The sequence below is a fragment of the Lissotriton helveticus genome, chromosome 6 (assembly GCF_964261635.1).
Source record: "Lissotriton helveticus chromosome 6, aLisHel1.1, whole genome shotgun sequence".
Lineage (NCBI taxonomy): Eukaryota > Metazoa > Chordata > Amphibia > Caudata > Salamandridae > Lissotriton > Lissotriton helveticus.
In genome coordinates this window covers 81,084,442-81,100,995 of record NC_136067.1, presented here as the reverse complement: position 1 = coordinate 81,100,995, position 16,554 = coordinate 81,084,442, and the positions used below count along the sequence as shown (strand labels likewise).

At 49.4% G+C, this 16,554-nt stretch overlaps 1 protein-coding gene across 2 annotated transcripts in view; it reads left to right on the top strand.

Moving 5' to 3' along the window:
* LOC144762250 (exportin-5-like) overlaps positions 1-15,815 on the top strand; it is a 1,106,737-nt gene extending 1,090,922 nt beyond the window's left edge. For both annotated transcript variants that reach the window (XM_078647393.1, XM_078647392.1), the window contains exon 31: positions 15,535-15,815. In XM_078647393.1, the coding sequence (XP_078503519.1) occupies positions 15,535-15,546 (12 nt within the window). In that variant the 3' untranslated portion in view covers positions 15,547-15,815. The remainder of the gene's footprint in view (positions 1-15,534) is intronic.
* Positions 15,816-16,554: the final 739 nt, after the last annotated feature.

Here is a 16,554-nt window from a genome sequence, read left to right as displayed (position 1 = left end):
AGGCAGCTACGTGGGCATCGCTGCACATGTTTGCAAGACACTACTGCCTGGACAGCCAAGTCCGGAGGGATGGCTTCTTTGGCCGTTCTGTCCTCCAGGACTTTCTGGTGTGATTATTGGTTCGCAGACCCACCACCGGGGTTGGTATTGCTGGGGTATCTATTCTAAGGTAAGGAATCTATCAGTAACGTGTCTCTTTCAGATGCACAAGTTACTTACCTTCGGTAATGATATAGCTGTAAGAAACAGTAGTTAGCATTAGATTCCATACCGCCCCACCCATCCTCCCCGTTCTGCAAACCGATATCTAGGGTTAAGGTCATCCCTTTCAGGGCCCTAGTTTCAATGGCACCAGTGTTGGTTTTTAACATGGCTCTGCGTTTCTGGCGCGGAAAAGCTGTGTCTAAGAACTGACATCAGCACGCGGAGGCGGCGTCTAAGTACTCCGACGGCGTCATCACGGCGCCGAGGACGGACGCGGAGCCGCAGATGACGCCTACCGACGCGCAAGGGTACTGCTACGCAAAAATTTCCGGATCCAGTCTGACGCCTGGGGATATTCTAAGGTAAGGAATCTAATACTAACTACTGTTTCTTACAGATATATCATTACCGAAGGTAAGTAACTTGTTCGCCTGGGGAAAGCGTGCACTGACGGCTGGTGGTGTGTGTGTGTGCCTGGTGAAAGCGTACACTGACGTCTGGTGGTGTGTGCCTGGTGGAAGCGTGCCCTGACGTCTGGTGGTGTGTGCCTGGTGGAAGCGTGCACTGACGGCTGGTGGTGTTTGTGCCCAGTGAAAGCTTGCACTGACGGCTGGTGGTGTTTTTTGCCCAGTGAAAGCGTGCACTGACGACTGATGGTGTCTGTTGAAAGTGTGCACTGACAGTGCGGTTGTGTGTGTGGTTGTGTGTGTGTGTGTGGTTGTGTGTGTGGTTGTATGTGTGTTTGTGGTTGTGTGTGTGTGGTTGAGTGTGTGGCTGTGAGGTTGTGCGTGTGGTTGTGTGTGTAGTGTGTTTGTGTGTATAGTGTGTGTGTAGTGTGTTTGTGGTTGTGTGTGTGGTTGTGTGTGTGGTGGTGTGTGTGTGTGATTGTGTGGGAGTGTGTGTGGTTGTGTGTGTCTGTGTCGTTGTGTGGTTGTGCGTGTGGTTGTGAGTGTGGTTGTGTGTGTGGCTGTGGTTGTGTGTGTGGGTGTGTGTGTGTGTGTGTGGTTGTGTGGTTGTATTTCCACCTTCCCAATTGCACGCTTAATTGTCTTTTATATAGTTTGTTGTCCACGTCACCAATCACCACTTGTAACCTTTTTCACCACAGTCACCTATTCTTTTTGCAATTGAATTTGTAAATTGCAACAGCCTTGATAGTTGACATTTGATCCTGAATACAGCATTGAATTCTAAACCTCGGTGTGTGTTATGTTATGTTCTTTTGTATTCCTTGATCGATGGTATGTGCTACAAGTAAGCTTTATGCTCATTGAGTACTCTAAAGTAATTTTAACCCGCCCACCACGCAGTGGGGTTGATGCATTGACAGATATGGGTCCGTCTTTTTGGGCAAAACTTGAATGTACTATCAAAAGAGTATGCCACCCGATTTATGACAGACTGGATTCAATTGACACGAGACTTGTGGGCCTTGAGCTATCGCTCGCCTCAATACAGGGAAGAGTGGGAAATCGAGCCAATGAGCCAATATGTAAGACGACAAGTTGCGTGAGGGAACGGGTACTAGATGTCATTCCAAATGCACTTCCTAATGCGAATGTTAACGCTAACCAGGGGGAAAATGCCATTGTAACTACTGCTCTGATTAAGCCGGCAGGGTCTGGTCCTCACACCAGCTAATTTTAGAGTAGCAGACCAAGAGCAATAGAAGGATAGGGCCCATCAAGCTGAACCTAGTAGGCCAGCCGTTCAGAACTGAGCTATGCCGGGGTCCTCCCCTGTGCCCGCTGAGCCTAGCTTACCAATTCTGGAGCTCCCCGCTGAATCATCACCTTATGTCCTTATGCGGTGGTCTTGGCGGGAGTTCCCCCATTGGCTCAGGGTAGAAGGGAATCGTATGCAGAGCTCAAAAATAAGTGCATTTTTTGGCTAAATAGAAATCGTCCGCTGCCAAGGCATGTATGTGCAGAAATCCGCTTTGCAAGAATAGTGAGTTGGGTGGGGAAAAAGCCAAAGTCTGTGAGGGGGGACTCCATAGTTATTAATTTTGGGGACTGGAAGGCTGTTGAATATATTTGTGACTGGCCAAGGAAGGACGTATTGCCAACAATTGTACCTCTACCTCTGTTCTATTTCTATGCACCATCTGACCCCTCATATAGTGAAAATATTCAAAACGGGGGGTTAACAAATTGGTTGGCATCAGAAAACATCCTGTCAGTAAATAGGTTTAATGCTCCATCAGGCTTAGAAGAGTGTGATTGACGCCCTGCAAATGAGAATCCTCTACTAAATACTCCCAATGGAATAACCACCCTTGCACTTGTATCGGAAGGAAATGATATAACAATTACCCCCGGTGAAGAAATTGTACCTAATCCCTTGTTTGAGGAGGGAATGGGAGAAACGGGGGAAATTGTGTACCAGCTCGGTGTTTGTACTGGTATGGAGGTTGTACCTAGTGTGGAAAAGAGAGAAGGGATAATCCAGTTACAACCCGACGTTGAGGTAGTTGACGGAAGTATAAAAATCCTATTGTTGAACGTAGATGGGCTAAAAAATAAGCTACTTACCCCTGAGTTGGGTACCTTTATGGCATCACATGATATCTTGTGATAATCAAGGAGAAAAGGACACTTGTATCTACAGAAACCATTGGTTCACTTTGACAACCCTCATAGACGCTGAAGATTTTGACGATGTGGTATATTTGTTTTTCCGCCCCTCATCTAGCGACATGGCATAGTCATTGGGTGGTCAAAGGTAAAGTATGCCTGCCTCACCCGAGGCACCTCTGGAGAGTGTAGAAGTGTCCAGAGATCAAAAAGGAAAAGGTCCAATGGCCAAACTACGAGGGAGATTTCTAAAAGAACAGTATAGTCACCATGAACAAAATTTATTAGAGAAGGTGAATACTGTGGACTAAAATCAAGTGGGTATATTCGATAATCGTGTGACTAGATTATCATATATAATGTTTTTTAAAAGTCGACATGTTTCAGCTCCTGTTGGCCCAGAGGGGTCTGTAGAGCTTTCGTCAGGACACATACAGAGAAGTTTTTACTTACACAACTTGTGTAGTATTCAAGTGCTTACTGGCAATCACGGATTCATTATCCTGTATTTTAGGAAACACAAAACACAACATCATACTATTCACATGTGAATCTTAGGCATACTAGACTGTTCAACTATCACAGTCTCTGTAACACTATACACATTGAAAAGTGCCATTTTTAAAGGTGCACAATGCTAAGTGCACTCAAACTCTTGTTGAGTGGTGAAGAAGATAGAAATGGTGAGGGAAAAAAAGGGCATAGGTCTCAGTAGAAAAATAGCTCCGGCTACATTGTTGTTATTATGTATTATGTTGTTATATATTTTTGACACCCAGGAGCCCATGGTTACTGGCGCAACTGGCGCTGCCAAACTGTCATAAATGGCGAGATTCCAAAAACTTTATGTTTGCAGTAAGAATGAACCTCAAACTTATGTGTCTAGTGGTTTTAGGAGTACGCACATTGTAACAGTAGTATCAGTAAAGAAATCATTCTAACCCCAAGCGCATCAAAATTGCATCAAAAGCGCATCAGAATTGTTGTTATCGGGTACTTAGCGGTATTATACCTGTTTGCCTGGAGAATTGTTCCTCTTCAGGGTGCTAAGGGCCGCTAGTCGTGGTCTAAGCTGTAAATAACAGACACGACTTTTTCAGTTATATGGTAAGCCTCCAGAGCAACTAATATGCTCGGAGGCAAAGCACTTACCCACGTGTACTTCAGAAGATGTCTGTGCTGGCTCTGCCCCTGGAAGCGCCGAGCGCGGACAAGACGACGCCTTATGACGCTACTCAGTGGAAATAGACGTAGTCTGCAGATTGAAAAACAGACTAGCGTCGAGACTGTCGGCAAATTACAAACAATAGTGCACCATGATATATATCTCAGTGGAATATCGCTAGGGGCCATTGATATTTTTGCACGACAATGGTTTCTGTAGATACAAGTGTCCTTTTCTCCTTGATTATCACAATATTGTCCTTGGGGAACTGAATGGGACAAGCATTCCTCATCCCTCTCCTTTGATGAGCATCACATGATATCTGCCTGATGCAGGAAACTTGGGCATTGGAGGAGAGTGCTAGCCCTGGATATGCAACTTTTGATATCCTGGCAACTACTAGGGTTAGAGGTCGCCCATCGGGTGGTTTATCGATCTGGATAGGCACGCATTTGGGCGTACAGGCAGCCCATCTGCCAACTAATTCCCTAGACGTCCAATGTGTGCTACTGACACCCCAAAATATGCCCCAACTAGCCACAATAAATATCTATTCAAGGCCAGTAAGGAATGGGCAGGAATCAAATACATTTAAAGTATTGGACCTCTTTATCCAGGCACTTGACCCCTCAAAAGCTATATTCCTTGGTGGCGATTTCAATTGTCAATTCGAGCCTCTGGCCAGCCATGAGCTAGGCGAGGATGACGACGAAGACTCGTTTTGGCATATCCCTGACCCTAAGATCCCCCCCTGTTAGGGCATGGACCCCGTTGGTCCTGCAAATTAAATCTTTCTCTCTTGGAACGTCTCTGCAGGCGTGCAATGGGAGGCTGGAGCCTGACCGACCGGGGTCAGCCACATTTAATAGGGCTGAGCAAACTTCCATCATTGATTATATAATGATGGAAGCAAAACACTGGGACAATTCGATGGACTTAAGCGTCCTACCGAGGCAAGATAGCGACCATAATGCCCTTGTTTTATCACTTAAGCCAGGGAGTTTTGGGTTGACAAACCCTGATGCCAAATCCAATACTGAGTTCTTGCCCCTCATGGTAGCCAACAATAGGCGCAGGGTAAAATGGCCCCACTTTCAGGACTCCCCGAGAAGGCTTGCAGAAATATACGAGATCGCTCTACCTCGGATTATCGAGATGGGCGGTTCGGGCCCCAGTGGCCAAGCCGTAGAAATCCATAGGCAGTTGTCTCTCGCACTGGGAGATGTGTTCTGCCCAGTAAGTGGAAATAAACGACGTGGGGCCAAGTCTCATCCCTGGTATGATGTTACCTGCAGGAAAGCAAAAAGGGATCTTCTTTCGGCAATCAAGTCTAGAGATAGTGCAGGAATAAGGCTATCTAGGCAGGTTTATAAAAAGGCAATTACTAGAGGGAAGAGGGACTGGGAGGAAACGAGGTGGGAGGACTTGAGACTAGCGCTCCTGTCTAAGGATCCCAAGTCATTTTGGGCCATCGTTAGCTCAGGTGTAAGAGGGGAGGAGAGGCCGCTCTTACGAATATTGCACCCTTAGTGTGGGAGGCGCACTTTGGAGCATTGTATACAAGTATGGCGTGTGGCGATGCCCACTCCCTAGGCTCCAAACCTGCCCATGAATATAGAATGACTGGGGCGGCGACTTTCCCCCTGGAAGGAGCTATGGCCCTACCGCCATCCCAGACCCCCACCACGAGTATCGACTGGTGGGGGACTCGGGCGTGGGGTTGCGGGTGAATTTTCTGGAAGTCCCAGAGACCCACCTCCCTGTAATGCCAGAGATCATCACCCTGAAGGAGGTAGAATCTGCCATAGCAAGGCTGACCCCCAACAAAGTTCCTGGTCTTGATAAATTGCCTGGGGACTTGTTCCGCTCCCAACCTAAAGTATGGGCACCCTACCTGGTTATCCTGTTCAATGCGGTCCTCAGGGGGTTCGATTTACCGGACACCTGGTTGGGAGCTGAGATCGTCCCCATTTACAAAACTATAGTCCTATTAGCCTTATAGATACAACACAAAAATTGATGGGCAGAATCATATTGGACAGGGTCCAGGTATGGATGGAGGAATACCAAATATTGACTACTCTCCAGGCCGGATTTAGATCAGGCATCTCAACCCTGGATCAAATTTTTCGGCTCCAGATCCTATTCTGGAAAACAGCAAGAGTGGAGGGTGGCAGCCTCTACCTTGTTTTTGGGGACCTGCGAGCCGCTTTCGATCTAGTCCCCAGGGAAAAGCTGTGGAAAGTACTGGCAGATCTGGGTCTCCCACCTTATCTATTGAACATCTTAACTAGATTGCATGTCGGCAATTATGCTCAGGTGAGGTGTGGGAGACATGGGGATCTTTCAGCTCGCTTTCCTGTATCTAGGGGTGTGCGACAGGGGTGCGTCTTGGCTCCCACGCTGTTTAGTCTTTTCATCAACGGCCTTGTGGACGCCTTAAATGGTGTAAAAGACAATGACGCTCCCTGGTTGGCCACTGGCCGGGTGCCCGCTCTGATGTTTGCGGATGACACCCTGTTGTTATCTAAAACATCATCGGGCATCCAGCGCGTTCTGGATGGGTTTGTAACATTCTGTGCCTCGCGGGGATTGGAGATTAACTTGGATAAAACTAAGTTTATGATCTTCAATCCCCCGAGGCAGACCCGCCCAAACCCTGTCTTGAACAGTATTCCACTGGAACGGGTTAAGACCTTTGTCTATCTTGGCATTACTTTGACTGAAGATTTTGGTTGGGGCCACCAAATTGTTAAATCTGCCCTCAGATTATCGCAAACAGTAGGGGGTATTAGTAAGCTCCACAGAACTTCAGTATTTAAACCGGTAGCTCCTGTCCTTGAAATCTATGGACTCCAGGTCAGGATAGCAGCCATGTAAGGCGCTGAACTCTGGGGACATAAGAATACATATAGTCTCTTGAGAGTCGAGCAGTCCTTTATGAGGAATTTGGTGGGCTTTCCACAAAGTACACTGCTTACCCCTTTGAGGTTGGATTTGGGACTTGAGTCCATAGAAGAATTGGTAGCTGCCTGGCCATTGCTCTATTGGTGGAGGTTCCGGTCAGCACCGGAACTTGTATCCTATAGAGCTGAATTTGCGGAGGTCTGGGGGCATATAAAAGACAAAATCATTCCTTGGCTGTCTCATATCAAGGCCCTTACCAGATATATAGGACTACCCCAACTATGGGAGACCCCAGAGCTGAGCTGTCCGAGTATACCTAGGGCACAGCTGCTAACCCTGGTGAGGGAGAAAAACGTACTTGCATTACACCGATCAACAACCCAGGGTAGGCTGTCTGTGGAGTTCCTCCTAGTAAAACCTGAACCTCGACAGGAGGAATTCCTAGATGTAGTTCAACCCCCTCTTGCAAGGAAATTATATACTCAATTGAGGCATGGTTGCCTACCAATAAGGGCATTTACTTCAAAATGGGCTAAAACAGATAACGGATCTTGCCCAGCATGTAATTATATTCGAGAAGATGTTGCCCATGTCATGTTTTTTTGCCCAGCGTATGTTACAATAAGAAAATGCTGGCTAATCCCGCTATGCAGAAATTTGGGCTTTAGGCAATGTATGCAGGCGTGTAGAGTCTTAATGTACAACACCTCGCCACCTATTGTCTTTGCTGTTTCCTGTTTTTTTACACGGTATGTGGCGCCGAAGGACAGGCTTTGTTTAAAGTCATTATAAATGTATCTGGATTAATCCTTTTTCTTTTTAAAACTATTTTATCTAGACTGTCAACTGATAACTATTTGTTTAATTAATCTTTTATCTTCAATGCTAGCTGTCCATATTTATTGTTTTACCTACTGTGCTTTGTATGTATTTTATCTGCACTTTTTATGGTCTTCTGACCGAAATAAAGTTATCAAACGAGAATGAGAATTTAAACCCCAACAGAACCAATTGTTTTTGTTTAAAATCATTGTTGAGGTAGACAGGCTGGCATAGGAGGCAGAGAGGTCAGACCTGTTGAGAAAAAGATTTACCCAGGGGCGTTGGCCCCTGAGGTAGACACACCCCGGGGGAGGGCTGGGGAGGTCTGTACACCAGGGGAGGGGTCTTGCCTTCTTGGGCAGAATTGTGCATTCTGGGATAGCCGGGTGCTACACTCTACAGGAAGTGGTCACCAGGTGGGAGAGAACCTGGTAGGCCATTGGCTACCAACGGCATCCTACCCTGAGGGCACTTTATGAGCATAAATGGGGCACAAGAGGCACCATACCTTAGTTCTCGACCGACTTAGAAGAAGAACAGCCCTGCTGCACCGTGGGACCATGAAAGAGAGGCTGCACCGACGAGGACTGCACCTGCTGCACCTGGCGAAGAGAGGGATTGTGCCTGCTGTGTCCTACTCAAGGAGAAGTCGTCTCCAGAGTCCAGTCAAGCCAAGAGAACTCCTAGGGCCAGCTGACTGGTCTCCTGTTCGCAGCACCGGGACACAACAGCTGGAGAAGCCTGCTGGGGCAAGTTAGTAGCCCAAAGTCTTTAAGTCATTGCCACAGCCGTGCAGCACTGAGGACCAAGACCAGATGTACACAGTTGCACCCAAGTACGCTGAACCCGGGAGTGCTGTCTGAGAGTTGCTGGGACCCTCAGAAGGTGGGTTATTGATGCAGGAAGGATCGGCCTGTGACCGCAACAATGGGCAACTGGACTTCGGTCAGATCGGAGAGGGCTTCGTGGATGTTGATCCTGGAGCCAGGACCACCACCCCATGTTCGTGGGCAGAGGGATCCCTACAGGAACAACCCTGTCGACCGCGTCACATCCACAGCATCCTTGGAGCATGTTCTGCATCCTTCATCCTTTACATCAGGACCACTTAAAAGATATCTATTGCATTTGATAGAGACTACTAGCCGCAGAGTACTTCACGTAGAAAATCCCCAGGGGTGAGACTGGATCCGGAAACTTTTTTGCCACAGCATCACTGCGCGCCTTGGACGGGACAACATCACGCGACTCCGCCCAGGCGTCGTCCGCGCACGTGACGTCAGCAAGGTCACATAAGACCCGCCCGGCGCGCCTACGTCAGTTTTTTCCTTTTCCGCGTGCAAGGCGGATCCGGTCTTTGCTACGAGCCTGTTTCCGGCCCTTTTTTCTACATTTATTTTGGTTGAACAGTGTGCGAATGTCTTCGGGCTTCAAAACTTCTACTTCTTGTGGGAGTCTTATGTCGGCGACGGACCCGCACCTCATTTGTATGTGGAGTTTGGGGAAGGATCACGGAGCCACTGACTGTGAGGCCTGTCAACAGTTGAAGCCGAAGTCGCGGCGGGATCGCCACATGAAACGTCTCTCGGCACGTCTCTACAGGTCGACGTCCTCCCCTCATCTACTTCGGCAGACGGCTTCAGGTACGGCCGTGGTCGTCGTCTTCGCCCTTCTCCGATGTCACGTGAGTGTCGCTCCCCGGTGGGTAAGTGTCTCAGTTTGTCCCCGGGGGCCGGTTTCCGGCCTGCTGGGGGCGTGGACTCTCCGCGGGTGGTGCGGACCCGCATGTTGTCCTATCCACCGTTTCCCAGTGTTGGGGCGTCGAGAGTCCAAATGGAGATGTACGCTGCGGATTTGCAGGCCTCGCTGGCGTCTCCCCCTACTTACCCTCCTGGGGCATCGGCGGACCCCTCACCTGGCGCAGGGCCCTCCGCGGCGCCACCGGTGGCTCCAGCCCCGGTGCAGAGTGGTTCAGAACCAGGCTTGGAGGATGTGGTGCTGTTGGGGTGTGGCTCCTCTGGGGCACCTCCTTCAGGCCTCGGCGTCTCTGCCTCGCCGCAAACTAATGCATGAGTCCCTGTGGTGTCGTGGGAGGTCGCCGGGGCTCGGGTCGCATCCCCGAGACCCTCTCGGTCCTTTGTCAAGGTGGTCCTGTCTAAGGCCGAGGTGACGCCGCTACGGTGCCAGCAGCAGCTGGACCATGCGGAGCCACAGGGGTCGGTGCACCCTCCTCGTCCCGCTGCGGGTCGTGATCGGGTGCGGACCCCTCGCCGGGCCCCTCTCGTCCCTTCCCACAGAGGGCTGCCTCGACGGAAGGCAAGCCGGAGATTGAATCTTCCCTGGCACTGACTCATGGGTTGCCGAGCGATCTACGCCTCATTCTGGGCCGCGGCTGGCGAGGGCTTCGAGCCACTCCCCATGCCATTCACGTTCCCCCGCGCAGGTGGCTACCTCGATGGGGGTCGGGTCGGCGCTGCCCCGGGGCCGGTTCGACTCCAGCTCCGCTCTGGTCTCTGATGCGGGGTGACTTGGAGGAACCTTGTCTGGCGACGCCGGATGGTGCCCACAACCTGCCTCAGGCTGCGGACCCTACAGCTCAGCGGATTCGTCTTCGGACGCTCCTCCTTCTCCGTAGGCGGGCTGTATTTTGGTGTCGTCCTCCCTGGAGACCGGTCTCTCTGTGGTGTCTTTTTCACCAGCGTCGAAGGGTGGCTCTCCGCCCTTCCTGAGGCAGAGGTGTACGTCGGAAGAGAAGCAGGTCCCTCATTCTTCGGCTCCTTCTGACTTTTAGGTCTGGCCCTTGACCATCCCGCTTGGCCTCTGGGACGGCCGCCTTAGTTTGCAGTCGTCACCCACAGAGTAGCTGCTTTCCCAACTGCGGGGCCCTCCGGAGGCGGGTGCGGCCTTCTCTCATACAGTGTCTACGGCTGTGGGCATTCTGCATATGAGTGACCCGGTGGCTCACTTCCCGGCAGACCATCTGTTGGAGGTCCTCCACCAGGGCTCTGGTGGGGGGGAAAATCTTACTTCCCTTTGAAGGTTCCCTCCTTTCTTCCTTGACAGGGGCTTGGAGGCGTCCTGCCTCAGGGGACCCCGTGCCTCAACATCTTCTGCACCGGCACCTCCCAGCCCCGCGTGACCCGGCGTGCCTTTCCCACCACCCAGTCTGCCTTTCCCTCCACCCAGTCTGCCTTTCCCTCCACCCAGTCTGCCTCCAGTCCTCTTTTGCGGACTGCTTTTCCCTCCCTGCTGCCGCTGTTGACTCCGCCATCACGAGAAGCCTGCTGGCTGGACTCTTGGGGGAGCAACTTGTTCGCCTTGGCCAGCGCAGCCCTGCGGGCCCTGAATACCTTGTGTGTACTGGCTCAGGCCTCCTCCTTCGGTTTGTGGGACTCGGCTGAGTCTCTGGAATCCGCAGCGTCCCAGGAGGGTGGCCAGGTGGACTTATGGCATCATGCATTGGACGGCCGGGAGCTCGCGGCATTTATTCTCTGTTCCTGCTCTGGACATATCAGAGGTGCTGGGACTGGCCATGGCTTCCTCGGTGGCTCTCCGTCGCAATGCTTGGCTTCGGGATGGAGTATTCCCTGAGAATATTCGGGAGCGTCTCATCGACCTTCCGTTTGATGGTAGCCTGTTGTTCCATGCCCCGGCCGACTCCGCCATCCAGAGGCTCTTGGCAGGGCTCTGCCCTCCTCCTCCTCCTCCTCCGCCGCCTTACACTCCTCCTCCTCCGTCCCCTCCTCAGTGACTCCTGAGTTGGGTTGATTCTGGCCCTTTTTAGGCCAATGGTTCTGGCTGTGGTGTGTGTGTTTTCTGGCCATTTGCGTCCTTCCTTGGGACTTTGGCGTTGTTGGCTGCCAGGCGGCCCTTTTGTTGATTATGTGTGTTACAATTGTTGCGCAGACTTGGCCCTTAGATTAGGCCTTCTGCTTGCTTGGACTGCTTGTCAAGCCTGTCGCGGGGTGCTTTTCCCCTTGGCTCTTTTGTTTTTCCTCTGCTACGAAAGTTTTTCCAAGGAGGGTTCCTATATTTGGGATTTATCGTACCCTGGGTAGCGGTCATATGGCTTGCGCTCTGCTGGAGGGTTCTGGTCGCCTTCGGGTGCCTGTTCTCCATGGCGTTGTGTGGGTTGCTTTGCGCCTGGAGGTCGTGTGCACGGCCACTCGTGTGGTGTGCCCGGGCATCTCCTCCTCTCCCTGCTCCTGCCCTGAGGTCTGGGATGATCCTATGTTCTCCCTTGCCAGGTGACGCCACCTTGGCCTTTCTGGGGCCTCGGGCGCTTCTTCTTCTTCCTTCTGGCGGCTTTGTCTGCCAGCGCTGTTCTGGCTGGCAGGTTGTCTCCGCCTGGAGTTGGTTTGCCTTCTTTCCCTCGCTTCCTTGGGTCTTCTAGGCTTCTTCTTCTACTTCTTCCTCCCTCCTGTCTTGGCATTGGGCGGAAGCTGTGTTGCCTTGTGCGGCAGTGGGGTGCTCAGCCTCTCTGGCCTTACCCTTGGTTCCTCTTCAGCCTTCTTCGACTTCCTACATCCTTTTGGGGCCGGTGGGGGTCTGCTTGGGGGGGGGTTCCCCTTGCCTGGCAGGGACGAGGTTTTACCTGGTCCACAGATCTGGTTCCCTGTGGGGTCCTCTGTTTTGTATCGGCTGGTGGGGTCCTTTCGAAGTCCTCCATCCCAGGGGGTATTGCTAGGGTATCTATTCTACGTGAAGGAATCTGTGGCTAGTAGTCTCTATCAGATGTACGAGTTACTTACCTTCGGTAGCGATGTATCTGGTAGAGACGATTCTAGCCGCAGATTCCTTCACGACCCGCCCTTCCTCCCCTTTTCTGCAAGGACCCTTAGGTTGGTCTACGGTACTCCCCTCCCGAGAGGGGGGCTGTATCTCCTGTGAGTGCCTTCTTTGTTCTTGGCGGGTGACTGTCTGAGGGCAGTTCATTCCTCCTTTGGTTCTTGGGGGATGGGGTCCCAGTGTTTTGGTGCCCTGCTGCCCTGGCTACTCTAGTTTTAGGGGGGAATGCTTTCTATCCATGTCCTCCTTCCCCTCCCTTCCTTCCATTGCTTCCCCTGGTTAAGGGTCATCTGGCCATGTCTTGCCTTTGTCCCTCGTGGGTTGTTTCCCTCTATGTTTGGGGTGGCTTGGAGATTTGTTGTCCCGGTCTGTCTCGGGACTGGTCCCATTCCTTGCTCAGAATGGGGGTGGTAGGTTTCCTACGTGTGCCATGACTTTTACGCATGTTCTTTGCCTCCGGGGCACAGGGATGGGAGGCTGTCTATGTGCTGGCAGGGTGACTGCGCTGGGTTCTGCTTGTTCTTTCTTCTTTCTTCCTTCCCTGCCTTGGGTTCTGCGGTGTGACAATACTGTGGGTGGTGGTGTTAGTCACGTTTCTTTCCAAATGTTCTGCCATTTGCACACTGTTCCCATGCTTCCACAGTTTTTTGTCTGGTGGTTTCGCGTTGTGGTGCGGAAAAGTTCTCTGAAGAAAACTGACATAGGCGCGCCGGGCGGGTCTTATGTGACCTCGCTGACGTCAGGTGCGCGGACGAGGCCTGGGCGGAGTTGCGTGATGTCATCTTGCCGCCGGCGCACAGGGATGCTTAGGCAAAAAAGTTTCTGGATCCAGTCTCACGCCTGGGGATATTCTACTGGAATGAATCTGCGGCTAGAATCGTCTCTACCATATACATCGCTACCGAAGGTAAGTAACTCGTACAATAGGGATAAAGTGCCTGGAACTGCTGAAGAACTGCTTCTTCTGTGAAGGTAACTGTTCTTGAGTACCTTGCTGATGCACCGACTTGCTCTCTGTTGGAGTTGGTCTTCCCAAGTACTTCTAGCCGACCACATCAACACTTAATACATTATTTTTTATACTTTTCTAGTGTCCAAGTCATTGACTCTGCCAAGGCTTGTTCGCAATCAAGTTAAATTGTATTGATTTATTATTGCTTGTAAATTCCATATCCCTTGAACGCTCTGGTGACTCATTTTCGTTTTAGTGTCTAAAATCTTGTAAAACTACAGTCTATTTTTATAAATTGGTGTTGGATTTGAATTTGCACTTTATTTCCGCTATTGGCATAAAAGCAAATGTAACAATACATTACAACAATAAAATCATTAGATCATTAAAATCCTTAAAATCATAACATATAAAGAGGGTTGAGAGGGCACATTAGAATACGATCTAGCAGGAGATGAGGGAGACACCATTATAATTAAAACATAAGATAAAAATAGATTTAAAAACTCATAGCCAATATTTTTAGTGCTTGTAAATTGCGCTGAAAGTCAGTATTCATAAGCAACAATTAATTCATAAAATCGCAGCCAATTGCAAGATACAGCATAAAAGCACACACCTTCCGGGCCCTAGGCAAGCAGCAACAGGGTGACCCTATTCTGTCTATATCTCTACATATGTGTGAGAAAGCGAGAAACAGCAAATAAAATTGACTGAGCAGTGTCTGCCTTTAATATCCTGGAAGCAATTTTATAGTCCCTGATGCCCAGATTGCAGCACGATGGCAAAGTAATTTTGTCCTCCTATACACACAATAATGCAGTCAAAGATTCAGGACATGATCTACAGTTTCCTTAACCTCAGAACAGCAAGGACAGCTGGAATCTGGTTTGGCATGGGGCTGTTGCCACTGTGCTGTAAACCTTCAAAGCGGCAGCGGCCCAATACGCAACTTAATGTAAAGAGATCTGGCAGTCGTAGGCTCAATTGCATCCATATACTGTTGCAGATAATAGGTGTCTTTAAATTCCATAAAAGCTATGGTCAAGGTGCCTCCTCTCCTCTCAACCTGTGGGGTCTTCCATCTTCGTGTTGGATTTCTTGAGTTTCGTGTTGATTTCTTCAATTGTTTTGTTTCTGTTTAAATGCTTAATACGTGTTCCTATGTATAAGCCTCGCTGCTCGGTGCCACAGCTGCCCAGGGATGAACTGAGGGTTTTACAGACGAAACATTCTGTTCCTAAAGGTTGGTTAGTGTAGTACATGGTGAGGTCGCACAACCACACCACATGATGAATTGGGGAGCAGCTGTGATGTGTGTATGGGGTGGGGATAGAGCATCAATACATGTCTTAGTCAACAATGGCTTTCTGTGGCAATCCATCATCTTGAGGCAACAAACTGTGTGAGAAGGAACCCCACCCCTCATTTTTTTAAGTGCACAACTGTGTGCTGCCAATATCCATAATGCACTTTTAAGAAAAACTTACAATCTACATGGAAGAAAATCCTGGCCTTTACACGGGCAAGATGATGACCTGGATGCCCTGAACTAGGATTGGCTGCTACCAACCTCCAATTTCCCTTTAACCTTGTTAGCGGAGACAGTAGTTTGATGGTGTGGCAATCTATGATGTTATATAGGTTTTATGGGGTGGCAGGTGGGGTATCCTGCTTATGATGTTACACAATGAGGTCATGGAATGTCAGGGCTAGGAATGTTCCCTGGAGGGCATTTGAGCCAGACAAACCAGGGCTGAGCTTCTAACTACATCTGCGCGGGGTGGTGTCATTAATATATTCATTCAAGTTACCATAAAACCCTCTCCTCATCCACAGGTGTTTTCTGCATATTTCTACATGCCAGCCTGCATGTCAACAGTGGGAGTTACATACAACTGCGGCACAAGCTGTGAATGACTATCCTCTTGTTGAGGCTTTCTTTTTTAGTTCGGCATTAGAAGGGGATGTCTTGGTGTGTGTCTAAGAAAGGTGTTAGAGTTTAAGTTTCTTGAGGAATTAATGACTGTACATCTGAAATACCAGTGCACAGGAGATTTCTGGTGTATTCAATAGTGGTCGATAAACCTGAATGTGTTTTTTTCTTTTTTCAATTGCAGAAACGTGCGTGAGCTCAACCTACTATGTGAACCCAAAGCATCCTCTGCAGAAAGACCAAGAATTCTGTCTGCATCAACCCAGATGGTGGTGTCACTGTTACCTGCCTTAGTAGTGGAAAGGAAGCCTGGGAGCATGCGAGCCTTGTTTGAGGACATTCTGAGACATACTCGTTTTATTTGATGATCTTGCGCATTCTCTTTATGGGACATTTCGTGAAGTTCTGTCCAAAGTCAGCATTACAAATTGCATTAAAGAAAGTAGTAGTTTGAGATCTGGACATTAATTATCTTGCCCTTGCTGGATTTTCTGCTAGTCACCTCTGGCCTGCTCGGTTTCTTCTGATTCTTTACCTGTAGACTCTACGTGGTTGCAGCTCTACCCTGGATTTCTCTGTTTACATTTCATTGTTACAGCAGGCTATTGGAAATTCTCTTAGTGCCTATTATGCTTGGGTCATCCGGCCCATTTTCAGTCCTGTTATTGTCATGGTTATACAATCTTTATTTCACTGAAAATTCATGTCGTTTGTTCTCTGTTCACGAACTTAGAAAAGTAAATATCTTTAATTGGTGATGGTAATTTGATCTTGGGCCTGTTGTTTTTCCTGCCTAGGTTCCTAGCCTCCACTGTTTTTGGTAATTTTCCTGTGGAGCTAGTGATCTTCTGGAAATGTGACCTCGAAAACTAGACACGATTTGGCCCCACTCACAAAATGTAATTTGCTCCTAAATGTGCGTTTACAAACTAATTTGCATTTTTAAGTCCTGCCAGGAGTTTACAAAGGAAATTCTGACTAGTGTAAACCCCTTAAGGGTGTAAAAAACTCTACAACATGCAGCGAGTGCTCCCAGGAGTGGTTTGTTGTGAAAGTTAAACAACAACTACAAAATCCGATGTTTGTGGGCATTTCCAAACTCCGATCCATCCCTTTTTTTTTCCTAGAAAGGGTCTACAATGTGTTCCAGCACACGGCTGGTGGAGATCCCTTTCCAGTTGACAGTGTATAAATCTCTCAGCCT